The sequence below is a fragment of the Clarias gariepinus genome, chromosome 22 (genome assembly GCF_024256425.1).
Source record: "Clarias gariepinus isolate MV-2021 ecotype Netherlands chromosome 22, CGAR_prim_01v2, whole genome shotgun sequence".
Classification (NCBI taxonomy): Eukaryota; Metazoa; Chordata; class Actinopteri; order Siluriformes; family Clariidae; genus Clarias; species Clarias gariepinus.
The window spans coordinates 11,364,906-11,390,686 of NC_071121.1; the positions used below are offsets into that span (position 1 = coordinate 11,364,906).

The following is a 25,781-nucleotide window of genomic DNA, read 5'->3' on the forward strand; positions in this document are numbered from 1 at the left end:
CAGTATGTTGGACTGGAAAGCATTTAGCTGCTAAGTAATACGCTTTTATTGTTTGTTGTTTTAACTGTAAGCCTCTCAACAGTACAGCAGGAAGCATTGCCATCTCATACTGTACCTCCAGGGCCGTTGGTTTGATCCTAAGCCATGGTTATATTGTTTAGAGTATCCAAACATATTCTGCGCAGGTTTTGTCTGGGTTTTACATTTTCTTTTCAACTTCCAAAAACATGCTTGCTAAGTAAGTGGGAGTCTAATTACCAGTTGTCTGGTTGTGCACTGTGGTCCTGGGATGGGCTCGAGATCCACAGTGCCTCTGAACCAGATGAAACACTTACTAAAGATGAATGAATGAATGAATGTTATACATTGATTGCTGCCTTACTGTACTACTGAACATTTTACTTTTAAACAAAAACAAAAAAAAAAAACATGAAGCATGCAAATGCTTGTATGCAAATGTAAACACCAGGCTATAAGAGGTGTTTTGCAGTGTTTTAGCTGTACCTCAATGCAAACTTCTCCTCTAACGGTGGCAGAGTGGCTTAGTGGTTATCTCTGTCTGTGCACCTTCAGGGTTCGGGTTTGATTCCCACCTTGGGGTCTGTGTGCATAGGGTTTGCATGTTCTCCCCATGCTTGATGGGTTTCCTCCCACAGCCCAAAAACATTGGATAGGGTAAATGGCGTTCCCAGATTGCCCGTGTGTGTGAGTGTGGGTGTGTGTGCCCTGCAATGAATTGGCACCCCCTAAATCTCCTGGGATAAGCTCCAGGCCCTTGCGCCTTAGGATAAAGCAGATGATGAGTGTGTGAGTGAGTGAGTGAGAAAAGTGTGTAATGTGTATGTGTGTGTTTTCAGTGTCGACCAGTTAGAACCTGGAATGGACTTGCCTCCTTCTGTATTCGTCTCTCTCTCGTTTGACTTTGGCCAGCACGTTGTAGATGGCCCTGAGCTCGGGGGTGATGGTGTCGATCTGAACCCCGACTCCATCTGGGTGCGTCCAGGAAACTCCGGGCCCGTGATGGATCCCCAGCCGACCTCCATACCTCCTGTTATGGGCATAACTCCAGATTCTCCCGGGGACCCTGGCCTCGCCTAGCGGGCCTGCGAACGGGAGCTCGTAGTCCGTCTGGATGGCTTGTTCCCGGCTTAACAGGCTCTTGTACCGCGACTCCTCCAGAGCTTCCTGCAGCTGCGTCTCTAACACCTGGTTCCGCCGCTCCAACTCGTGGACTTTGGCGAGGAAACAGCGGAACCGCAGATTCAGTGTTTTTAACACACTGATATTGGAGCCTAAATCGTTCCGTAAGGCGCTGCTCACCCCCGAGCCGGCGGAGGCACCGATGATACGAGGTAACGGCGTTTCCATGTGAAGCGGAGGAGTGTTCCGCTCGGGGAAAAGATGAGAGAAGTCATCCATCCTGGACTGGACGGGTTTCATTCAAACAAAACCGCTCGCGTCATCTCACCGCAAGGTGCACTCCCTTCTCTTCCTTTCTTTCTCTTTACCCCCCTTCCCTTCCCTTCCCTTCCCTTTATCTAATGTCATACAAATATAAAGACATAGCCGGTCGCTTCACTGTGAGAAATAACCGCCACCTAATAGAGTTGAAGTGCTAACAGGCTAACAGTCTCTGTATGTCTGAACGCGTTCCTGCAAAACCTCACGCGACTGAGGCTCTCATTCCGAGCCGCTAAAATAAGCTTCTCCAAACGGGAAATGGCAGGAGGAGGAGGAGGAGGAGGCTAAACACACACACACACACACACGCTCACACACCCTATGAGGGAACAACAAAATGGATAAAAAAAATAATAAATGTGAAAAATAAATGGAAATAAAAACCCGTTGTTGTAGCGAGGCTTATTTAGTGACTATTTAGACGGGTTTTTTTTTTAAATTATTATTGTTACACATTTGTTTAATATTTTGTTGATTTTTTCATTGTTTGTTTCTCATGAAGTATAGGAGCTTGCACAGTATACAATTTTAGTTACACTGTACACTATTTTAAAGTCCCCCGTCGGGTCCAAAAGTATTTGGACAGAGACGCAGTGTTTGTGCTTGTCCTCTTTACACACCTTTACACACAATGTTTTTTTTAATGACGATAAAATGAAATGATTTTTGGGTGGGATTCACAGTCGTAAAATGGGAATGGGAATAAATACAATTGGAATAAATACAGTGGTAATCACCACTGGCCTTAACGGTCCCTACATGGGGTTCCAGATGGACGGATGAATTGCATTAGAAAATAAGCTTTTATTTATTGTACAAATCTCTACTGACTGATGAGTAGGGTGATATACAGCTGACGGCTGTTTCTTTATTTTACAAGAAATTAAAGAGATAAAAGATTTGGAGTTTAATGCTGAATTCATGGGCGTAAATCCCGGGCGGGACGGAGGGGACATTGTCTTCCCCGCCCAAAAAAAAAAAAAAGAATAAAAAAAAAGATCGCACTCTCTATTGTGAAAAATATATGCATGTATACCTAAGATAATTGTTTAAGTAGAAAAAACACCCCGCAAAAATGTATTTAGAACCAGTTGAGTCCCCCCCCTCCTTCCTCACAGTGGTTTGGCCCACTGCCTGCTTTCCCAGTTCTAGTCAGGTGTGTGGCTACAGCTCAATTAATGTTGAACTCCAGTAAGTAGATAATAGATAAATGGACATAAGATCATTTTTCAGTGCACCTAAACACCAAGTACTGTAAGTACAACAAGTTCACATATTAAGGAAATTTGGCTTTAAGAATGGGTGCTTATGAAAATACTAATTTCACAATATCAATCACAGGCAAAGGAGACAGAGACAGGTAGACCAGGGTCAATCAGATGTACAGTGTCAGGTAAGTGTGGAGCTTTTATTGAAGGGATAATGAACAATATTTTTTTGGGGGGTGAACAATTTCTTTAATGTTTTCGGAGTTGTGGCTGCTCAGTAGAAAGAAATAGGCTCACCAATTTACAGTAGGATCGTTCAATTTAACAAGTGTGATGTAAACAAGTTAGTTATTATGAGTAAGGAAAACTTCTTTTCCTGCATTCTTTTCTGCTTTAGGAGTCAGTCTGTTTAGAACCAGGGAGGGAGCCGGAGACAGCAGAACAAAGAGAGCCAGCACCAGCATGGCTGAATTTGCATTAGTCAATTATCTGTTCAAGGAAGCTCTCAATATGTGGTTCAATGAGGTATCTAAATAAATTAAGCCACACACACACACACACAAAAACTAACAGGAACATATGGTGACAGAGCAAGCTCAGAAACACCAAAAGTTATGGGAAATCGTAGTAAAATGCCTTACTTATTCATTTATTTTAAGAGAGGAAAAAACCCTTCATAACATCTAGTGAAGTCACTCTTGGTCCAGGCAGACATTATATGGACTTAAATGATTTTAGCCTCAGATCAATCCCCCAGACTTATTTTACAATCAGCCCAAAATTTCATACTAATCAGCTATTATTTTACTCCCAGTGCCTAACTAATCCTTCAAATCACCAATAATCTGGTTCCAGGACAATCTTATGACACCGGACATGTCATAAATTTTGTTCAGCTGTTTTCCATTGTGAACACGCCCGAGTTAGATTCTGCACTATACTCCCCAACCATCACACCTGTTACTTTTTGTGTGTGTTGGTTGATTGATCGTTTCTGTGCTGAGAGTAACCCCATTTTCACACTGACTGCTGTTTTGTTTAAATAAAACTTTATTAAAATTGTTAATGAACAAACTCAAACTCACATTGTGCCCAGTTCCTGAAAGGAACACTATGAGCAGAGAGGGTGCAGATTTGGGCCATGGGGGTAGACAGCTTAACACATTTAATTAGTGGGTTTTGAAGAGTTAGTATGTGGTACACAATCAAAAGCATTGCATAGTGTCTGCCTGGACTTAAGGAGGTAGGCATATCCTTGTCGAACTCTACAATCAAGAGACGCCTCCATGAATGCGAACACGGAGGATTTAGCTCAAGATGCAATCAACTGGTAACACTCAAGAACAGAAAGTCTGACTTAAACTTTGCTAGAAACCATGTAAACATTTGCACAAATAAAATGAAGATGAACTTGTACCAGAGTGATTGGACCAGAATTATACAGAGAAGAAAAGAAATTATCTGTCAAACATGGTGGAGGCGATGTTATGGCATGGACATGCATGGCTGCCAATGTGATTGTTTATCGATTATGTGGCTGATAAAGGTGGCAGGAAGAATACTTATGTGAATAGAGCTATCTTTTAGGTTTATTAAAATTCAAAAGTAATAGTTATTTTATAGTACAGATGGACAGTGACCCAAATAATACAGTGAAAAGCTTCTTAAGACAAAGAAATTGAATATTTTTAAATGGCTAGTCACTTATTTTACATCAATACTATTGAGGATGCTTTTCACTTACTGAAGACAAAAATGAAGCCAAATAACCCACAAACAAGAAGCAAATGGAGGTAGCTGCAGTAAACGTCTGGCAAAGAATTTCATGGGAGGAACCTCAGCATTTTATTATGTCAGTGGGTTCCAGACCTCAGACAGTTACTGACTGGAACTGCATCCAAGTGTTAAAAATAATCATTATATTGAAATTCGAATTTGTCCAATTACTTTTGAGATTGTGAAAATAGAGGGGTTTTGTAAAAATCTCTATAACTAGTATTATAATAATTAAAGCTACATTAAAGTGTCATTCAATTTACATCAGATTATGGTGGCGGTATACAGAGGCAGAATTATGAAAATTTCAATGTCAAAATAATTATGGACCTAGTCCTACATGAATTCACATTATACTGTACATATGATTTTGAACTTTTTCACATTTTATGATTATGCTTAATTTGAAAGACATTTCCCATATAATGTTCATTTGCTTTTATCAATGCTATAATAGCTTTTTTTTCCTGTGACAATATTTCAACTAAAATCTTCATCTGTAGGCCACCATGAAAACTCCAGCTTGTTCTTAGCAGCTTGCTAAGGCCAAGCTGGTAATTCATCTTAACTGGCAAGACATTTTCCAGCTCCCTTATTACTTGCATGAATTGATACCGCTATCCATCTACCATCACTTACCAAATGGCAAACATGATTTCCAGGTGTGACTAGCTGGTTAAATGAATCTGCCTTTTTTTTTTTTTAAAGGAAAACTTGGTTTCAACATGTGGTGCATCTTGCCAAGTCACTTCTAGATTTAAAGTGCAGCTCTGGCTTTGGATAGATCTACATGGTCTGGTTTGTATGAGGCATGGGGAATAGGAAGGATGGCTGTATTTACAGTATGTCATCCCTGATATATGAAATCGTAAAAAAATCTCTTCTTAATAAACAAAGAGAAATAACCAGTTTGGTGTGGATGAAGTTTCTCAGGGTGGCGTGTAATAAATGGTCTCTTTAATGAAGCTCTTGTACTCAGGCAGCTACTGTATCAATTAATACAATAACGTTGCATTCCCTTGTGGATTCAGATAACAAGGAGAGTCATGTGTGGGATTCTTATAGTTTTATTCATTTGAGATAATTCAAAAAGCGCACATTCAGCAACAGTTGACATTGTAGCAGCGGGAATAGGCGAATAAACACTAACTGGATTATTATTTTTTTTTTTTTACTCCACACCATGCATTCAGCTCAGAGTACAAGATCACCCTTTAAAGGTGTATATATACCATGTATACATAGAGATATATTATGAATTTACTTGTCACCAAGACTGCTTTCAGTGGCACCTTGCTTAAAAGCAAATGCGCTTTGGGAAAATCTTGCCTGCAGCACATTTTGGTTTACGTTTGGGTAGGTATGTGAGAAATAAGTCACACAAGCAATAAGCCCACAAAAAAAAAAAAAAAAAATTCTAGTGTTGTAAACTAAAAAACCAGAAACAAACCCCAACCAGGAAAACAAAGCGGAAAAAAAAGAAAATGCTTCCAAAGTAAAGATGCAGGCCTTTTTTTATTCTTTTATCCCGAAAGTCATTGAGTTTCATTGTGAAAGGTAAAACCCCATTACAAAAGCATTCAAATTCAACTAGCATACTTAAACAACTTGCATTCATCACTCACACAAGGAGAGAACCTCACACAAGCGTGTCCAATCGAGTAGGAAGGCCTTGTCTTTCTTGCAAATTAATCAAATCACTGAACACCACAAAATGTCCAGAAACAAAGTGCATGATACTAAGAGATCAATTCACACTTAAGTGAAGCTGCTGCTCTTCACCACTCTGAAAGTTAACTTAAACAACAACAAAAAAAGAAAAAAGAAAAGGAGAAACACAAAGGGAAAAAAAATCAAAGAGGATAAATAAAAGCCACAATTTGTTTCACACAGTCATTAAACATTTAAAGTTACTTGAACAAAGCACCTGCAACATGTTGGATCAAAACATCATGGTCATGGTATGTTTCAGTGTTATTAGATGTTACAGAAACATATGCAATAAATGCATTACTTGTCGAACTACATACATAATTTTCCAAATTAAGAGCGGTATATTTAAAGACGGTGTCGAAGATCAAACCCAAGTGAATATCAGGAGGTGGTGGTGAATGAGAGAGGGTGAGCTGATAGATATGGGAGCCCAGAGCTTAATTGCAAGGTGTCCCTGTGGAGTTGCAGTAGCAATGTCCAGGTAGAGGACAGGCTCCAGGTTAAAGCAACATCTGTGCTGTGCAGCCTGGACACACACCCAGAGGGAGGGGACTGGCTGGATTACCCTCAGGGCACAGAATTCAACAGGTCCTGCAGGAAACCATCAGGGTCTGGGATGTCTGACAGAAGCCCTGCCAAGAGACAGAACAGAATATGTTCATGAAAATGATTAGTTACTTCATTAACAACATGTGCCAATAAGTAAGTATGAGGATGTGCTGCTGTTTAGTAAACTATATGACAACTCGTCTCTAACAGCGTAAGATCCTGTACTGACTGCTATCTAAAATCTCTATTCTAAAAGATTCTCTGCCAAGAGTTTTATACTTTAAAGAATACATAACTTTTTTTAATTGTTCAAAAATAAAAAGAAAAAAAAAGGCACAAATACTAATATTTTATTTAACATTCTTTCGTGTTAAGTCACACAATGTGGTGGCCAATGAAAATGATTCCTCATGCCCATATGCTCGCCACCTTTTTCACAAATTGAGTCATAAAAAGTGCCCATGTCATCAGGGAATAAAATGCACTGATGTTATAACCGGGTCAATCAATACATTCAGTTTGTCAGCTGATTTTATTTTATTGCCCCCTAACATTGCTGAGGCTAGACCTGACCAACTGAAGCAACCCCAGATAATAACACTGCAGAGGCTTGTACAGGGGGACTCATAATGCGTAGATCATTTAATGCACATCCCTTCTTACTCTGACGGATCCATCGCTTTGGAACAGGGCCAAACTTGACTCATTAGACCAGATGACCTTTTACCATTGCTCTCTAACAAAATTAAAGCATTTTTTCTCTGATAAGCCTCACAAACAGTTGTCACTCCATCCTATACAGAGTTCTCTGTGTTTTTTTTCTTTTTTTTTCCAATTTTGTCCCCTAACTTTTTGAACTGCTCGCTTACGCACCGTTAGGGGCGGAGTAACACACTCGGAGGAAAGCGCTAGCCGCTCCTTCCGCGTGCGCGAGCTCACAGACGCCCCTGAATGGCTGTAGAGCCGTGATTAATGTGGGAGCGCAAGTACCTCTCATCCCTCCCCCGAGAGAGCTCGGCTAATCAGCTCTCTCTGTGCCTCCGGCTGTGAGAGGAAAACAGCATCACACGGGGTTCGAACCAGCGATCTCCGGATGATAGGGCGAGCACTTTACCACTGCGCCACTCAGAGGCCCCAGTGTCACCATGTTTGATGAGAGAGTGCTAGTATTCCACAGATCCTCCCCTCCTGAGAGAGCTTAGCCAATCAGCTTTCTCTAGGCTCCACAGCTGTGGGAGGTTACAGCATCACCCAGGATTCAAACTTGTGATCTCAGAATAAAAGGCCGATCTCCTTACCACTTTGCCACTCAGGGGCTGTCTTATAAAAGTCTTGCATGTGACAGACTCGATGCAAACTTTATCCAGCCACCATTTTTTTTCTGGCTATCAATCAATAGCCATTTTTTCAATTCCAGATATCATAGGAATACCACAACATACAAGGGCAAAAACCCGGATGACTGTTTGTGACAGAAGATATACTTGTGGTTATTAGCCTTCCAGCAGGAAGACAAGGCTAATCCTGAACAAAGATAAGCCCCTGATCACTGGTGTAGTTGCAGTAGGTGCATTTTATCTCAGGAAGACCAACACTTTTATATACATGATGGACTTTGCTATTTTAGAGTAAGTACTCTAATCTAAAACCTGTTAAAGGTCGGTCACCTGTAGGGTTGTAAAGAATTTAGCCAGTAATTCATTATTTGGCTTGGGAGTATTATCTTGCCTCTGGATCATGTGACTGCAAGAAAAATAAAGATGTAAACATACACCTTTCCACTCACCTACAACATCCAGGAATTCTGCAAAAGAATCAGCAGGCATGAGCTCATCCTGGAAAGTCCTCAGTACCCTTTCTGAAGCCTCATAGATTGGCATGTCGTTGTGCCGCACATACTCTGCTAGCGAGAAGGACCAGCCTCCCTCTGTGTTACTGGTGGGCACTTTCTGTTAAGTTCATAAGGAAATATTACATTTTAAGATCTTTAGAGTACAATTTTTTTTTAAACAAATATAGTTTGGTTCATTAATATGAACCAAATGTACTAATAATGCTTGGGCATTTAAAGAAAATAATGAATTTGTACCCTGAACATGTCATAGATGAGGTCCACCAGGCCCCAGAAGAGAAGTGGGGAGCGATAAACTGCATATTCCTTTACTGTTTTATCTGTGAGTCTGTGAATAAAATCCAAGATAATCATCAGCCAAAATAATTAATTTTGTTAAACAATCTCACTCATGCACTAAATTAGACAGTAATTTAGTCAACTAGGCAAGGTCTGTGCCTAAATTATAGTATCAACTCAAACTTTGAAATTTACAGTCTGTTAAGCCGAATATAACAGAGGATTTAAAAGTAAAAAAATAAAAATAAAATTATATAGGAAGGATAACTATTTAAATTAAATTAAAAAACTAAACAAAGCAGACATGCCAACCAGAAGCCCCATTTTATGCCAAGCCACATATGCTTCTCTTACTTGTTGGCGCCCCCTGGAGAGACTTTTCGTGCATGTGCAGTAACAAGAAGTCGGCGTAAGAAGTCGATGCGTGTGACTCTCCAGCGCTCAGGAGGGATGATGTGCATAGCTAGCACAGTGAAGTAGTGTGGCCCATCCACTTCATATGAGCTCTCCACCCACTTATCACACGGCTGCTCTAAGAAGGTCTGCAAGTTCTTCTCCTCTCGTGATGTGGCCCTTGTGCTGAAAAACAGAGTGAAAATTCTATAACTATAACACATGCACAGAACTTTACACATTGTGCAAAATGGTGCTGTTTTTTCCTAAATCTAAATGTTCAGGAACATACGTGTTGAGGACATAAAGGACCGTATGGATGATGTAGGGAATGAGGTGAATGTTGCTCTCCCGGCCTCCTCCCCCTGTGTCCACGCTGAAAGATTGTTCCATTGCAAACCGCAAGAACAGCAGCTTGGTGTCATGGATATTGAGCTGGTATGTGGGCTCTCTTTGCCCTGTGCATTCCTGCAGATATGTGTTGTGCCTGCAGGCCAATATAACAACATAGACCTCAATGTATAATACGGGAAAAATCAGAGCATGTGACTCCCATCCAAAATAGTGTTATAGCATACCTTGCCAGGCAAGTGGCAAATGCTGATTCAGGTACGTGTGGCCCCCATACAGGCAAGAGCCCATTGCACTTGGTGTTGGCGTTCTGTAGAGCAGCACTTTCCCACTCCTCACGTCCTCGAGCAAGCCTGATAAACATTAGGTAGAGGTGTCAGGCCAAAAGTCTTGTTAAAACAAAACAAGACAAATAATTTTGTATGCATGTTTACCGGACAGCAGCAAGGTGGCAGTCATAGTGGACTATGTTAAAGTGCGAGACAGTGCTATAGCCCTGCTGCTTGCGAGGTTTGTTCTCAAGCTCTTCCAGAGCCACGCGCTTCGTAAACGTGTAGATCCCAAGGACCTTAGTCGGCTGTGCAGAGAAAAACTAATTACTTTACACAGGCAAAACAGAGTGATGTTCGGTGATACATAAACATGAAAATTACTAGAAAGGAGAGTGCGGCAAAGGTACCTGAAACTTGTAACCTTCCCGGCAGATACAGCAGGTCAGACCTGGCTCTTCTATAAGCTCCTCCATCTGCTTCAATAAGGATGTCTTCGTCACAACTTGCCCCTTCTCATTGGTCTGAAACAAAACAGTCCTAACTCAGAGACAGGGTACACTTATGGATACAGTAGAGTACAAGTCAAAAAAAGTGGATTTTAGTTTAGAATGATAAAGTACACAAAAGACGAATTAGACAAGAAACCTTTTTTGATAAGCAAATTTATTCTAACATGATCTTGTTCCTGTCGCTAATTTTTAGCTGCATGACCTACATAACAGTAATTACGCATGGATGGACCATATTGTGAGAGACTCACAGTCATTCCTAATGTGCCCAGAGCTTTCTGCCTCATGGCCATAGCCATTCGCTTCTTCTCTGCTCGAGTCTCCCTTCGAGCTGCGTCAATTTTCAGATTCACATCCGCGTGCTCCCTCAAAGCTTCCAGAAGGTTCTCAGCCAGAGTGCCGATTCCCTCGTCACTTGACACCTGCTCCAGCTTGTGCAAATTACTTATTGAGTCTGTTCCGATTAGCATCTAAAAAAAAGAAGCACAAAATAAAACAGTTTCTCAGAGCAAAATTATAGAAACAGAATAATTTTTGGAGAAGACAAAAGCAAAAAAGTTAGTACCTGTGTAGGGGGATGCTGGGTGGCCAAACCACGCAACAGTCTGAGGATATAGGGAAGAGCTGGTCGAGCAAGGAACTTCTTCCAGACATCTGCATCCAAACTGTAATGCATACATCAGGTTAGACAGGGCTATACAAAAAAAAATAATTAAGATCTGCATGCAGTAGAAGCAAGGATGCAGAGTCTCTGACCAAGTCCACATCAAGTTTCCAACTGTGCTGATGTAGACATGTTACTGCACAAACATATCAGGACTGCCCTATAACATTATTGAGATTAATACCCGTATTAAATAGTAATACAGATAAATCACTTGACTGTTAAGGTCTCAACATAACCCATGCTCCTAGTTGGGCATTTGTATCCAGATGGAAATGTCATAAGTCTTCAGTCTAGATTGTAATTGTCAGATCTTTCCCAGCAAGGGCTGGTGTGTGCAGGTGTTCATTCCAACCAATCTGAAGCCACAACTCTTTCCATCTGTTTAATTAGTTCTTCTTAGCTTTCAAAAGTATATCAGGATTTGACACTGACACAGCCTGACTCAGACTTGCACATGACTGTCTCACAACTGTGACTCGAGTCACAGAAGTAACAGTAAGTGTGACAACGTGACTTAAATTCCTAACTTAAATGCGTGGTCAAGTGCTAAAGGCAGTTGTTAACCTTCCACATCCTGTTTCTGCTAATATTTTCACAGGTACAATGATGAAATCATATCACTAGAAGATCTTTTATCTTAAATGGTAAAATGTTAACTAGCATTTGCAAATCTACCACCATTGCTATACCTCAAACAGATAAACAGCCATATAAAAAAAATATATTTAGATGGTCATACTTTTTGGCATTGGGGATATGTTTCTTCATGTAGTCCAAAGCACTTTGGGTAATTCCCTTCTGTAGGATTAGGTCTTTTAGCTGATGGCCATTGCTGTTGTTTTTTATCCCTGCTGCAATTTTACAGAAACAGTCTAAGAAGACCTTGTCATCTGGATTGTGCTCTTCATCATACCTAAAAAACAAAAACAGTGAAGGATTACTGGTAGTATACCATTTCTTACCCGTACAAATTCAACTGGCTCTAGTACCTCACAAGCAAAAAATTAAATAAGTGATTTTTGTACTTGTCAAAACTGCAGCAAGGCTTAAAGCGCTCCACCAAGATGTGCATTTTCTCCAGTTCTCCAAAAGAGAGGTAGGGAATGATGCGGAGGAGGCCCTGTAGAACACTTGGGTTGGAGCGTACAAACGTAGTGTTGATCTGGTCCAGCAGCATCACAAGCTGGTCCTTATCACCCGTCAAAAGCAGGTTACTCTACAGTGTAAACAAGAGCACAGTTAAGGGTACACACTGAAAGAAAATGCACACAGCAACAGTGTGAGAATGACAGCTGACCTAATAAATTACTTGTGGATATGATTTAAAACATGGCTCACCTTGTCCTCAGACAGAGTCTCGGCATTTGCTTCATCTAGAATGATCTCCATGATGCTGAGGACCTGCTCTGCTATAGATGCTCCTCCACTGTCCTTACTCTCCTGCTCAGCTACCAGAGCCTAAAAAACACAAAACTCAAAATAGTGAGTTTAAACATTTGTGCACATTTATGCTAGTCTCAAGTTCTTAAGCAAACAATGCGTGTTACCCACCAGGTTCAATGTGCCCAGCATAACGTTGAGCGTGTTCATTTCTGGTCTAACCAGCTGCTGTCTGTTGATTTTGACTTTCACACAATAACTGAACAACTTCAACAAAACCTAAAACAATGAGAGCACAAGTTTAATATAAATATTTACACACTGGCAGTATTATTATATTATACATCCAGCATTTGTAAAGTGAAAGACAATTTCTTAACTTACTGTGAGTAGATGCCTTCCTTGCTTGAAGTCCTTGATTCCAGACAGTCTGTTCAGCATGCACTCCAATCCACCACATTGTGCCATAACACCAGCCATTTTATACACCTCCTCATCATCCTCTTCTTCATCTGTAATTGGAGAAGTAAATGCTTAGTCTATGAAATGAAACTTAATTTCCTTGCCACTGTCGCCCTCGGCTTGCTCACCAGGGACAAACTGACCATTTTGATTCATACAAATTCACATTTCATACAAACTTAAATAATTCTTTTGACTGTGTAAAGCTGCTTTGCGGCAATGAAAATTGCTAAAAGCGCTATACAAATAAAACTGAATTGAATTAAGGTCTTCTTATGACTAATTTTTTCCATACCTGTTGTAGAGTCCAAAGACTCAATAAATTCCTCTGTGGCATCACCCAAAAGACCTCTCATACGGTAAATGATTCTCATTGGTTCACCCTTGAAATTGGAAACAGTGTTAGATTTTTTTGTATTTGAAAGCCAAGGCAAATCAAAGAATGTTAAATAGAGACAAACTCAAACAATGTACAATGTTTTGACGTTACCTCATTGGTTGGACACCAGACCTTCTTGTAAACCTCAGCCACAGACAGGTCCAAGCTTATGATCTTGTTGTTTACAAGAAGCTAAACAGACAAAGCATGAAAAAAGATACTTGCATATGTTATTAAAAACATCACCCACAAAAAAAAAAATCCCACAAATTTGTCTGCATTATCTACCTCCATGCCACTGTCATCCTCTAATAGTGCCACAAGGTCACAGTCTTGACAGATCTTGTTTTTGATGTCCCTCATGAGTGGACCGATGCCAGGCTCATTACTACTGTAGGGGTTTCCTGGCATGCGGCCCTGCAGAAAGTCCTCCTGCTGAGGATCCTTCTCCAGAGTAACAAAGAACTCAGTCACCTCATTCTCCTCCTGAGAGACAGAGAAGAAAAAAAAACAGCATTAGCATTTATTCAAAAAGAGAACAGCCACACATTTAGTCTTAAAAATAAAAAATAAAAAAAAGATCCACTCACAGGATAAATTATGCTACAAAGCCTCTCGAAGATGAAGACAGGAGTGCGATAATCATCGAGGTTGTATCTTTTTGCTGTCTCTATACACACTGCCATGAAAGCCTTTGTTTCAGACTCTGTCCCTGCAAATACAATATAACTGTTAGTATACAGGCATAAAATTCAGTAACCCAATAATCGAGCAAGCTCAAACACTAACCAAAATGTTATGGACAAGTACCTGTGGTCATGTCTTCCAGCATCTCGAGCAGCATGTCCTGAGTTTCATCAATCAGTTTAGTTCTCTGAACCACCAGCTTCCTCAGGCAGAGGTATCCATTCAGCACAGTGCCCACTAGCCGGCTCTTAAAGTGCCGTTTGATAGACTCCACTTCCACGAAGGAGGACAAAAGGCCTAGGTAGATAATTATAGATACAGTGAAGGCATTTTTATACTTTTATGTTTTAAAAGTTTTTCTAGACATTCCATACGTTAATTAAAAAAAAATCTGTAAAATCTTTCTTCCTTACCAGTGAGGCTCTTGAGTGCATATCCTTGCTGCAGGTCTGTGCTCAGTGTTGCTTCTTCTAAGGCTAGGAGGTGAGCTATTTCCTAAAGAAATAAAAAGCACAACATTAGATAAAAAGCTAAAAGTTTATGTTATGTACTGGTAAGCAAAGCTTCAGCTGTTAATACCTTGGTGATAAGGTTGCCGATGTAAGGCAGGACACCACGGGCTGCCAGGTACACCTTCCAGTGAGCAGGCTTAATGAGCTTCTGGTACAAAGCCAGGTACTCAGCAGCACATTCTCCTGCTACACATAGCTCATCCAGGTAACTAAAGGACACAAGTTTCACTGAGTTATATATACACACCTGAAGATAGGCCATACCTATGATCAATTAAATAAGTCCCATTCCAAATCTGATTTTGGGTTTAGATGGTAACAGGGCCAAGGCACCAAACTCAAAAGGGAACCCATTTTGTTCTGTGTGTCACTGGATACTGGGGTTTAGAATTATTTCTATGTACACTGATTACTGTATAAAAAGTGAAATAATATCAAGTGTATTGAAGGAATGAATATAATCACACTCAGTCAAATGGCATTCATTATGATTAATGATTAGATTCACATTATTGAGGAGACATTATACACTGAAAAAAAGAAGAAGAATGAAATACCCAGTATCTCTCTGGAAAGGTAATGGCCACTCTACCTTGTGAGAAGGTCCAGGACCTGTTGTTTGCGACTGGGAATAGTTGTCAGGGCCTCTACAATAGTGCATGCAGCTTGTCTTGCTGCCTGAGTTGCTGGAGTAAAGAGCACCTGAAAAAAAAAAAAAAAAAACAACAACACAGATTTTATGACAATGTCTCCAAAGCACATGTGACTGAATTACAGATCTGATGCACCAGCACAATAGACAGATTGTTTTAGAGAAGCTTTACCTGTCTCAGCCAATTGTTGTGTCCCAGTTTGAGCAGACGAGGAAACAGGCCCTCTGACCTCGACTTTGTGAACTGTTTCCATTTCCAAACATACTTTTCCATCAGGTATTGTCGCCTAATCTCTGGCTTATTCAAAGGCTTAGAAGCAGTCTCTTGGCCTAAAACAGACAAGATGACAAATGCATTATCATTTTGATGCTTTGTGGACGTACTGCACATACGGAATAAACTAAAAGCCAATCAAACCACTGTGTGGTACTAATAAATTTCAGTCTAAATAAACCACACTCACATCTAGCAGGAAGGCACTTTTTCCAGGCATCGTATGCTGCTTTGGGATCCTTTTTGAGCCAGAGCTGGGCCTGGGCATGAATCTCATTGCAATATGGTTTGACTGTAGTCAGAGACTCAACAGCAGCATCCTAACACAGAAGAATCACCACATTAATAAGAAGAAATGTGGACAATACAGCTACATGATAAAAAAATATATATATGTGTACCTTGTTCTTTTTGCTAGTTGGCGAAGGGGGTTTTATGAGTTTCTGTAAGATTCTCAGGCACATCAGAGTAATATTCTCCACCACTACTGGGGTCTTTATATTAACTGCCATTAGGAACAGACTCAGGGCTGAGGACAGCAAAACAAGCCACTTTAGTGCTTAAACAATTAATTAGTTAAGAGTTGTTAGAACACAAATCAAAGCAATGTGTGTTAAAATTATAGATTATATAAAAAAAGCTGGACAACACCTCCACGTTGTCACCATAGGTTTTCTTAAGAATGGTTTTGAAGCTCAAATGTGGGCAGCACTGGTTGTCACCATTTTAACAGGAGCTGACTCCTGGGAAACTGGGCAGACTGAACAGTGCCTGGCTAAGGTTTAGAACCAACCTGCCTAACTCAGTTACCAACCACATGATAATGACCTTGTCTTTAGCTTAGCTAAATTGCTAACATTAATTTATATGCCAGTGCATTTATTTGATTGAACACCCGTCATCCATACCCTGTCCCGTGTCATCTCCTACTTGTCTCGTGGCATGTTAAGCTACAATGATTCCTGTTAGCTGGTTATACATAGCCGACAGCTTACGGTTTGATACCGCAATGCAGTTGTTACTCAAATTGGCCAAGCCTTCTTCTCATGCATAATTTATGACTTAATCTCATCAAGTGATAACTCTTCCAAGTGATATAAATCATTCTCTGTACAGTCATCACGAAAAAGAAATTAAGCTATTGAGATTAATCCATTTTTTGTTGCAGGCTGTGAATATGTTTCAGGTGTAAAGTTTGGCATTTTAACATGGGGTCTGTGGGGATTGACTTCCATTTGGAGCTAGTCCGCAGGTTTTGACTCCCACATTGGCTTAAGTAGTAGTGTCCATAGTAGTGGATCCTAGCTAGCCTGATAAAATGCAATACTAAGAGCACTCACCACAGCGTAGCCTTAGCTCCCAACAACCTCCTTCCTTCGCTATGGAGTCAGTGAGGAGCAGCATTTCATACTGCAGACTACTGACCTGAAAGAGAAATCAACCATTACAGGCAATCACAAAAAAATTCTGACAAAGATTAAGATTTCCTTAGTATGTAGTCTTCAATTTTATTCAACTTCCATACAGAGATAATCAAATATACATTTTTAAATAATGACTTTTAAAGCTGAAAAATACCCCCACCCATCTAATATATAATGATTATCATATCATTTCAATTGATATATCAAAATTGATATTGAAAGCTGCCAAGAATCTGTGAATCAACAGAGTTTTATACCAGGTCTGGGTTTGCCCAGTGTCCCTTGAGGGCAGCAGACACCTTCGCAATGATGAGGTCATTCATCTGCTGAGTGGCCTCAGGGTGATCTCTGCAATTTAAATAAGCAGCAGAAAATATTGAATGGAAAATGGTAATTTCATTCCAAAAGCAAAAAAGGCATATCTCTACACAGGAATGTACCTTGTGAGCAGGCAGATGAGTTGACGGACTTCCTCTCTCATGGCACTAGTGCCACGGCGAAGGTTGTACTCAAACAGCTCTCTAATGAGGCCCTGCAATACCAAAATCTGTCTGATGGCAGTGTTGGTAGCCAGTGCACGCAGCAGAGTGATGCAGTGACCAGTGACTGCAGATGCACAGCCATAGCACTTGGTGGAAGATGTATGACCACACCCCAGCACAGAGAGGGCCCGGTATTGACTGGCAGTAAAGGTGGGTTGGGTGCTGCTGCGCGAGGACTTCGTAACTGCCTCACGCTGCTGCAAGTCATACTCCAGCAGCTCCTTACGAGAAGCAAGCACTTTCTGCAAGGGGCGGATAAAAACATTACAAATGAACTCAATTGACTTCTCTATTACAATAACATCAGGTCTGCCAAAGCGTGTTTTAAAGAAAATAAAACATTCCCTTTAACTTTTAGGACAATAAAAATGAACGTAAAAAATAAATAAACAGAATGGAAAAAAAGCGTTTTTTCCATTCTTCGAATGACAAATTAATGTATGAGAATGGAATTCCTACCTGTATGATCTTGGAGAGCTCATCAAATGAAGTTTTACAATCTCCACTGTATTCCTGAGCCAGTTGCTGAATGTACCTGTTCACACTTGCTGTAGAGCTGCCGAGGCCTGCTCCTGCACCCGTGTCATCCTGATAGACAACCCATAATTGGAAATACATATTTATTGTACTTCCGAAGCACTTTAACAATCACAGAATACATTACATCATGTCAGAATGCTTGGAGTAATAAAAAGGGACACCAATTACAGCCTGCGCTTATTAATGAGTGTTAGTGGTGACATGCTGACTGACCTGAGGTTTCTCTGGAGCAGCCTCATTAACCTTTGACAGCAGAGACTCTAGCTGAGGCCGATGGCCCATGAGTTGGTGATACACACGGTCGGCTTTGTCAAGCAGAGTGTTGATGTTAGTTACAGCCTGTATAATTAAAGGGGAGGGGAACAGCTTGATTAATATTGCTCTCTCATTTTAATATAAAATAAAACATATTTGTTGGGTTTTTTTTATTGCCTTTTTCCTGTCTTCCTCATTCTCAATGGGATCCACAGCACAACAAGGCTTTGCATAGAGCATGAAATCAAAGCGGGCGTATTTACAGAAGCCACAGGCATTGCACAGGAAGGGGTCCTTCTCGTCATAATTAATTGACCTAGAAATTAAAAAAAATATATATTTGTTAAACATACATTTTTTCATTAATGCAAAGGCTTGCACTATGTATTACTCTTTGTACCTGCACTTGTGACACTGGTAGACATTTTCTCCACAGTTGCCACACACCCCTGGGTTGGCAGGTACAGATGCACTGCAGCGTGGGCACTGCAAGGTCTCTGTAGATGCCTGGTAGTTCTCATAGAAGTCTGAGAACTCGATCATTAAATTGGAGGCCACAATGGGAAGAGGCAAATCAATCTTCACCTCTGTCTGTCCAGGGGTCAACTGCACCCTCTTAGCTTTGTGCCAGCGGGCAGGCCTACAAACAAATTATAAAAGACATTGTTTGACTTTAAATCATACTAAAGAGATCAGATGATTTGATTGTAGAAAAAAAAATGCATACTTGTTTTTTAGCTCCACAATAGCCTGAACAGTCCTGTTGTTATAGTACAGATTAATAGTGCGCACCATTTTTGTTCTTTTAAGATCACCAATCTTTACAGTTACTTTGCTGATAGTGTGGCTGCCGATCAGCTTTACCACTTGCTGTGTGGTTGTATAACGAGTGTCCACTTTGATGGAGGACAGTTTGATGTTCTGTCCAAAAACAAAAAAACAGCACATTTAGCAGTGAATTGGCAATACTCAAAATCAGACTTAGAGACTGTATTTATAAAAAGTGCACATAAACTTGCACTGTATGGCTTACAGAGAAGGGCACTTCAGGATTGTTGCATACTAAGCAGGGATCACTTTCAAGATAAAATCCATCAAATTCCACCAGACCAGATAGGGTACTTGAAGTAGTAGGGAGAAAAGAAGAAAAATGTAATTGTTCACAGCTATTGCAACAAGTAACACATTAAACATACAATACACTGTACAAAACAGGGGGGAAAAAACTGAAATAATAAGTCAAATATTCAGATTTACAATGCACAGACAGACAAAATATCCTGACCACTTACTTGTAAATGTTTGAGTTGGGATGATTAGTAAGTATGTGATTTTGTGCCCTCAAAATCTCAACAGCTTTTTGAGAGTATTCCTTTAGCTATAAGAAAGAAAAATTATTCAGCAACAAATAAAAAAAAATATGCACAAATTAATTTTACGTGGTGCAGAATAAAGTACACCTTTACAGAGATTACTTGCGACACAAACCTTCTTTTCAGTTTGAGGGGTTTTAAGTGAAAAATAGCCCAACAGGTCGACAAACTGAGCAGCTTTACGACCATAAGCAGGGAGCTCAGGCCAGATAGCCCAAGTCAGGTCCAGCAGTAACTCCTGGTGGGCTTTGGTAGAATTCCTAAAAAAAAAAAAAAAAAAAAAAACCTATGCTGTGACTTAAAGTTTTAAATATCAAATGCTGCGACTGTACAATAAAAATAATAATATATACACAGTATTTTTTAGTACAGCAGGACAGTAACGTGAAAGCATATATTTCATGCATGCTCGGACCTGTAGATGTGCAGAGCCAGGCAGTGGGCTTGCCAGCGCACAGAGGAAGAGTTGGACTCCAGCAAGAAGCAGCGCAGGAACTGAATCAAAGTTTCTTTGTCTGCAAATTTGTTGAGCTGACTGACCAGAGCACTGCACAACTGATCCTCTTGACTACCCACTCCCTCACCTGTTCAGAGAAAAACAAGGTGCAGGAAAAATGACAATGCTGAAGCAGTACATCATGGTAATGGGACCACATGCTTTCAATTTATAGAAAAGTTTTAGAAGTTCTATAGTTCTGTTCTAGAATTAAGCAAAATAATAATTATAGGTTAATATCTTACCAAGAGTCAACCACAATCAAATCTAGCATTAAACACACACATATATATACACACACACAACCTTATTCAGGTACAATTTGGTTATAGCAGAATAAGTTATCACCTTCTTTGTCCTTTTCTTTGTCCTCCTTTTTGCTCTTTTTGCTAGAGGACTTGCTCTGGGAGGACTGTGCAGCTCCTGAAGACGAACCCCCAGAGGAGGCAGCCATGACTTTACTACCACACAGTGCACAGGAGAGCAGTTGAAGCAGCACTGGGGAAACACCCTCATCCACCAAGAAACTCACTTGTAGTAGGAAGTACAGCACAGCTGCCGAAGGAGAAAAGATAGCAGGAATTTAACACTGCACCTTTTAAAGATTTATACTCGTTTTCTATATATACACAGACATTTGTTTATTTTATTTACGGGGACTTTTTATTTTATTTAGAATGTCTGTAGGACAAAAGGCTTTGAAGCTTATCTGCAGCATTAAAAGCTGCATTTTGACTTCCGATTAAAAAAAAGGAGATTTGAGGAAGACTGTTACAAATGCAAGTGGAAACAGGAACTAACAGGAACTGCCTTGCAGCTGATTTCACAATATTAAACATGACTATAAACATAGGAATAAAATGAAACATCTGAAGTATGACATCATAACAGGAATCACTGATAATTTTTTTTCATTATGTAAACAGTTTAGACATACTCCTTACACACATCATGCCCATACATTTTAAAAAATTGCTCTATTTCTAAAAACGTAAGACTTACAGTCATCCTTGATACAGAACTTTTGCCAGTTGATGGTTCTCTGGGTTGCTATTTCAGCACAAGCTTTCAGGTGTTCCATCTTAAACGGACAAACCATCATAAATGTCAACTCCAAAGCATTGCCACACCAGAAACACCCATACACAGTATTTCCAGCACTCCACTCACCAGACTGATGAGTGTATCATACTGCAGTGCAGAGCCAGAGGTTGCTGTGACAATGCCTCCCCTGAGGAAGATGCCCTGCTCTTCCAGAAGTTTTTTGATGCTGCGGACGTGAGAGTCTAATGTATGGAGATCTCGCAACTGCCGATACTTCTCCTTTGAACCACAGATAAAGAGCAGCAACTTCCTCACCTGCCTCCTCACAAATGGAGTCTGTTGGATCATTAGGTACTGCAGAAGGGCAGATGAGGAGAATTCAAATGGGTTACTGTTAAAAAAAAATTTTTTAATCACATAAATATTATAAATTATATGTACAGTTGAACATCAGCCCATATGTGCTTTGTCTTATTGAACTCATATCTTAATGCTACGGTATACACACATTCTACACAATGTGTACTTTTAACTTTGTAGAAACTGTTTGGAGGAATAACATGGGTGTGATGGCCAGTGGTCAAGCAGGGTAGGGTGCGACCGAATTACCTCAGATAGGAAGTAAAACCAACAGTGATCAAAAATAGGGGGTGGAATGCGGGGGTTTGTGTCAGCAATCTTTTTGATCTGGTAGGGCAGTCGTAGCACCATTTCAGTAAGTAGCTGGGAGTAGGCTTCAAAAACATCAGCAGCGTGACCCTGAGGAAGCAGAACAACAGGCTTAGATGTTTTTCCCCCTAACTGGTTATGTTTTAACACAAACCTCACTTTACATGAATCTGATTTCATGAGATAGCATCCGATTATTAGAAACAATGTGCATTACCTTGACATACTGCCTTAGGAAGAATGGGCTCATGTCAGGAGGAGAAGAGGTGTGGGGTTTGAGGAGCTGGCTTGCAGCAGTCGGTTCCTCCTCCCCTTGCTGTGTTTTCCAGAACTCTAGTAAAGACTTAAGGACATGCAGACAGTAGTCTATCGCTCCCAGACTCAACAGAGCAGTAGCTGTTGCATTAGAAATGAGTGAGGAAGACTGTAGGGAAATAAAAAAACATTGTAAACATGTGAACTGCTGTTTTATTTTATTTAAATCTATATTGAATATGGTAAATGTAAAATTCAAGTTAATGAAAAAAAATGAGAGGATAAAAGACAACAGGACAAATATAAATTACTTATTTATAGCATATGCCAACAGTAAAAAACAGCTGAGCTGCTAAAATACCTCAGAGGAAGGCTTGGAACCAGATTTTGTACGTGACATGAAGACACTAAGCAGCCTCATGATGACCAGATGCACTTCGTTTACAGGGCTGCGCTCATTTTTCTTCGAGACATCCTGAATAGAAACAAAGGAAAAGCTTAAGGTTAAAACCTGGTACAGTTTGGGAATATAGTGAAGGTTCAAATCATTTTCTGCATTCACTTTGTAAAAAAGGAAAATCGGGAAACACACTAAACTTTTACTAACCTTCTTGTGCATCCCAAGTTCTCCAATGAGCTGAGCCAGGAGATCATCTAGTGCACCCTTGTCCTTCTCATCGTCTCCATCCAGGTCAGCAGTCAGCATGAGGATCACCTGCATGTAGGGAATGGCACGTACTCCACCCACACTGTGCAGCTGAGGCAGGTGCTGCAGGAGCCGCTCTAAGAGCATTAACCGTACCATGTGCAGCCTAAACAAGGAGATTAATACAGAGTTTTCAATACAGATTAACTGCCGAGTATGTAACTTATAAAATATATAGCCACCTTTTCTATAACTCAATCATGCCTATTAAATATTAGTGTGGTGCTTCTTGGTGTTGTGTATATATATATATATATATATATATATTAAAAAAAAAGGCTGACCTATTGCTAGTGTTAAGATCACCCTCGTTTTCTCCTTCTCCCTCAGAACCGTCTCCTTCCTGCTGGGCAGTGGTGGTGCTGATGGCTCCAGTGCTGGAGCTCACACTGCCTGGTCCTGCATGGTGGCCCTCGACTGTGGTGTCCCCATATGCGCTGCTGCGCCCAGAAACTACCAAAATAATATATATATTTTTTAAACGGCTTTGTCCATCTTGAGTTCAGACAGTAAAATTATGGGAACATGCTCATAATCCCATAATCCGAATTAGAACCAATATTAGGCTACAACCACTGAGAAGCAAAACAGCTCAGCAATTTAAACTCAATGCCAATATCAATGCCAACAGCAATTACTATAAATCCACCAATACATATAGCTAGCGAGACTGTAACCAGCAGGAATGTAATAGTTATAGCCAGCCAAATGTACAATTTATGTACAATCTATAGATCGACTGAGGCGAAACTACTTCAGCAATTAAAGCTTTAACATGGCCAGCTCCTCACCCGCTGCCAACCCAAAACCTCCCTCACCGTTATGTTCTCCAGCTACTGAGTCAATGGCGCTGCCTCCACTCTCAGAGCCCACACTACCCCCATGCTCGGCAGGAGAGGTGCGCAGCGTAGAGCCGTCTGTGGCCGCTGTGCTCCCCTCATCATCCGAAGCTGGGGCTGAAAGTATAACCAGAGCTGTTACAGGAAAAAAACAGCAGGCTTTGCAAGGGGGTTTTCTAATGGCACAGGCAAACAATATACAATAAACAATCAAACAACAATTACAACTATTACAATGACGCACAGTTTACTGTATATTCCCAGTTGCCGATTTCAGTTATTACCACTCTAGACCTTATGGTCAATTTTATTGAATGCATACATCAAGGCCCTTTATAAGTACATAGTACATAGACTACCCTCTTCCCTGTATATGAATAGAAAGACACTACATCCCTACCTAAATGATAAGCTTACCTAATTAAATGACTGTATGTAAATGACTGTAAAGTGTATATAAAAGTCAATTTACAGAAAGGTTCTAAATTGGTGTTTCATAATCCTGGTCATAAAGCAAACCTTTTCCCTGCACATTTTGCTGTTTTACCGTAATTAATTCAACCAGTTCGGGTTAGTTATTAAGCTGATCAGTGGTGAAAAAAAGGAAAATGTGCAGGGCAGCAGTTTCATATGAGTAATTCTTACTTAAAATGAAGAATTAAATGTACTATGAATGTACCCAAGAAAATCACTGGTCAGATAGGGGCAGTTACCTGATGCAGTTGTGTCTGATAAGGTGCCTGCATCCAGAGAGGAGGAGCTTGGAGCTTGGCCAGAAAGGCCCAGACTCTGTAGTCCCAGAGCACTGCTGCTGCTCCCTGTCACAGTAAGAAACACTTTAGAAACCAAACTGAGATATTATATAAAAAAACAAATAATAATAATAATAACAGAAAGTTATAAAATAATTCAGTAAAACACCTGTAACATGTCCCACATCCCATACCAGGATATGAGAATTCCTATACTCCTAAGCCTATTTACTGTAACAATAATCATTTCCAGATTTTAACCTTGCTGATCTTGTTGGAGACTGAGAGCTATAGCAAGCTCAACCATAGTCTCATCATCAGCATCAGGAGGGATGTCCAGCATTGGAGGGAATCCCTCAGCCCCAGCCAGCAAAGCTTCTAGAGGAGATGGGTTTCCATTGTTCACATTCTCTGCAGTCTCCAAAACCATGGACTCAGACTATACATACAAGATGGGGGGAATGAGAATTACATAATAACTGCCTTTATAATATTACTGAATTAAGAACCCATGAAGGCTGACACTTGGGCAAAACTTACCACCATCTCAAAATCTCCATGATCCACCTCACTTTGTTCTTGACTCTCCTGTCTGCCGCTGTCTCCTCCAGTCATCCCAGAGGGCTGCATTTTGTCATCAGCATCATCGTCATCTTCATCATCTTTATCACCTGAGAAATTACAAGCCATGTTAAAATGTTGTTACACTATACGGCATCACTGTATTTACAAAAGAAATGCACTTAATATTGTAGATTTGACAGGAAATTAAGACATCATATATTGGGGGTGGGGGGGACGACAACTCGATACCAGCATCATCAATGAAAAATACCTTCACTAGCAACTGATCTGGTTACCAAAGCGTGCCTAAAATCACATATCCATATTTAAAATATACTTCAAACATAAATGAAGCAGTTGGTTGAGTGTCCAAAAGCGTAGATGATATTAGTAGTAAATTTATTTATTACTGTTAACATTATGTTCAACAGCCTTTTCATCACTTTAAAGTTGAATAAAATAAGGAAAAGAATAATGAGGATTCGTGATTCAAATCTTAGTCAGGATTGCGCAGCCCTAACTGTAAAGATATTTATAAAAAAAAAAAAAATCCTACTTCAGGACTTACCCATGGGGGTGTTGGAACGTGGTGGTGAGGGCAGGGTCACATGTCTACGTTTATTCCTGGGTCTCAGTACTCTTATCAGGGCCTGTTTACAGGCGAAGCTTACAGAAGTGTCCTGAAAGGAATGTAAATATAAACTATTACCTACATAATGTCTGGATTATGGATAATGAAATTTATATTTAGTTTCAGGTAAGAAATATGAAAATTGCATCAACATAATCTTACAGGGCAGAGCAGCATCTGCATGTAGATTTTAGAGGCTACATTGATGTAGTCCAGCTCACAGGTGCAATAGCCATGAATGATATCCACGAGTGCATTTACTGTGGCCTCAATATGAGTTAGTCCTGAAAAAGACAGAAAAAATGAAGTTAAATT

General features: G+C 40.2%; 2 protein-coding genes across 13 annotated transcripts in view; both read right to left on the reverse strand.

The window, feature by feature from the left end:
• Positions 1-1,651, reverse strand: part of iffo2a (intermediate filament family orphan 2a) — a 28,415-nt gene extending 26,764 nt beyond the window's left edge. For both annotated transcript variants that reach the window (XM_053483345.1, XM_053483344.1), the window contains exon 1: positions 890-1,651. In XM_053483345.1, the coding sequence (XP_053339320.1) occupies positions 890-1,440 (551 nt within the window). In that variant the 5' untranslated portion in view covers positions 1,441-1,651. The remainder of the gene's footprint in view (positions 1-889) is intronic.
• Positions 1,652-5,496: 3,845 nt separating this feature from the next.
• Positions 5,497-25,781, reverse strand: part of ubr4 (ubiquitin protein ligase E3 component n-recognin 4) — a 56,670-nt gene continuing 36,385 nt past the window's right edge. For 7 of the 11 annotated variants that reach the window (XM_053483013.1, XM_053483008.1, XM_053483016.1 and 4 more), the window contains 52 exons: positions 25,629-25,750; positions 25,404-25,515; positions 24,812-24,942; positions 24,533-24,710; positions 24,233-24,337; positions 23,499-23,654; positions 22,965-23,133; positions 22,582-22,786; positions 22,336-22,449; positions 21,937-22,143; positions 21,660-21,809; positions 21,177-21,404; positions 21,009-21,087; positions 20,355-20,561; positions 19,926-20,094; positions 19,626-19,770; positions 19,430-19,515; positions 19,171-19,258; positions 18,865-19,058; positions 18,538-18,777; positions 18,315-18,453; positions 18,096-18,221; positions 17,802-17,930; positions 17,241-17,584; positions 17,058-17,148; positions 16,717-16,801; positions 15,778-15,905; positions 15,567-15,696; positions 15,275-15,432; positions 15,043-15,152; positions 14,518-14,659; positions 14,352-14,433; positions 14,062-14,235; positions 13,842-13,963; positions 13,540-13,737; positions 13,363-13,443; positions 13,168-13,255; positions 12,795-12,922; positions 12,582-12,689; positions 12,369-12,488; positions 12,056-12,246; positions 11,770-11,943; positions 10,929-11,028; positions 10,615-10,833; positions 10,262-10,375; positions 10,017-10,159; positions 9,810-9,935; positions 9,524-9,718; positions 9,193-9,417; positions 8,797-8,887; positions 8,494-8,656; positions 5,497-6,790 (listed from right to left, as the gene is read on the reverse strand). In XM_053483013.1, the coding sequence (XP_053338988.1) occupies positions 6,726-6,790; positions 8,494-8,656; positions 8,797-8,887; positions 9,193-9,417; positions 9,524-9,718; positions 9,810-9,935; positions 10,017-10,159; positions 10,262-10,375; positions 10,615-10,833; positions 10,929-11,028; positions 11,770-11,943; positions 12,056-12,246; positions 12,369-12,488; positions 12,582-12,689; positions 12,795-12,922; positions 13,168-13,255; positions 13,363-13,443; positions 13,540-13,737; positions 13,842-13,963; positions 14,062-14,235; positions 14,352-14,433; positions 14,518-14,659; positions 15,043-15,152; positions 15,275-15,432; positions 15,567-15,696; positions 15,778-15,905; positions 16,717-16,801; positions 17,058-17,148; positions 17,241-17,584; positions 17,802-17,930; positions 18,096-18,221; positions 18,315-18,453; positions 18,538-18,777; positions 18,865-19,058; positions 19,171-19,258; positions 19,430-19,515; positions 19,626-19,770; positions 19,926-20,094; positions 20,355-20,561; positions 21,009-21,087; positions 21,177-21,404; positions 21,660-21,809; positions 21,937-22,143; positions 22,336-22,449; positions 22,582-22,786; positions 22,965-23,133; positions 23,499-23,654; positions 24,233-24,337; positions 24,533-24,710; positions 24,812-24,942; positions 25,404-25,515; positions 25,629-25,750 (7,574 nt within the window). In that variant the 3' untranslated portion in view covers positions 5,497-6,725. The remainder of the gene's footprint in view (positions 6,791-8,493; positions 8,657-8,796; positions 8,888-9,192; positions 9,418-9,523; positions 9,719-9,809; positions 9,936-10,016; positions 10,160-10,261; positions 10,376-10,614; positions 10,834-10,928; positions 11,029-11,769; positions 11,944-12,055; positions 12,247-12,368; positions 12,489-12,581; positions 12,690-12,794; positions 12,923-13,167; positions 13,256-13,362; positions 13,444-13,539; positions 13,738-13,841; positions 13,964-14,061; positions 14,236-14,351; positions 14,434-14,517; positions 14,660-15,042; positions 15,153-15,274; positions 15,433-15,566; positions 15,697-15,777; positions 15,906-16,716; positions 16,802-17,057; positions 17,149-17,240; positions 17,585-17,801; positions 17,931-18,095; positions 18,222-18,314; positions 18,454-18,537; positions 18,778-18,864; positions 19,059-19,170; positions 19,259-19,429; positions 19,516-19,625; positions 19,771-19,925; positions 20,095-20,354; positions 20,562-21,008; positions 21,088-21,176; positions 21,405-21,659; positions 21,810-21,936; positions 22,144-22,335; positions 22,450-22,581; positions 22,787-22,964; positions 23,134-23,498; positions 23,655-24,232; positions 24,338-24,532; positions 24,711-24,811; positions 24,943-25,403; positions 25,516-25,628; positions 25,751-25,781) is intronic. The other 4 variants (XM_053483017.1, XM_053483015.1, XM_053483009.1 and 1 more) reach the window with 2 other exon arrangements.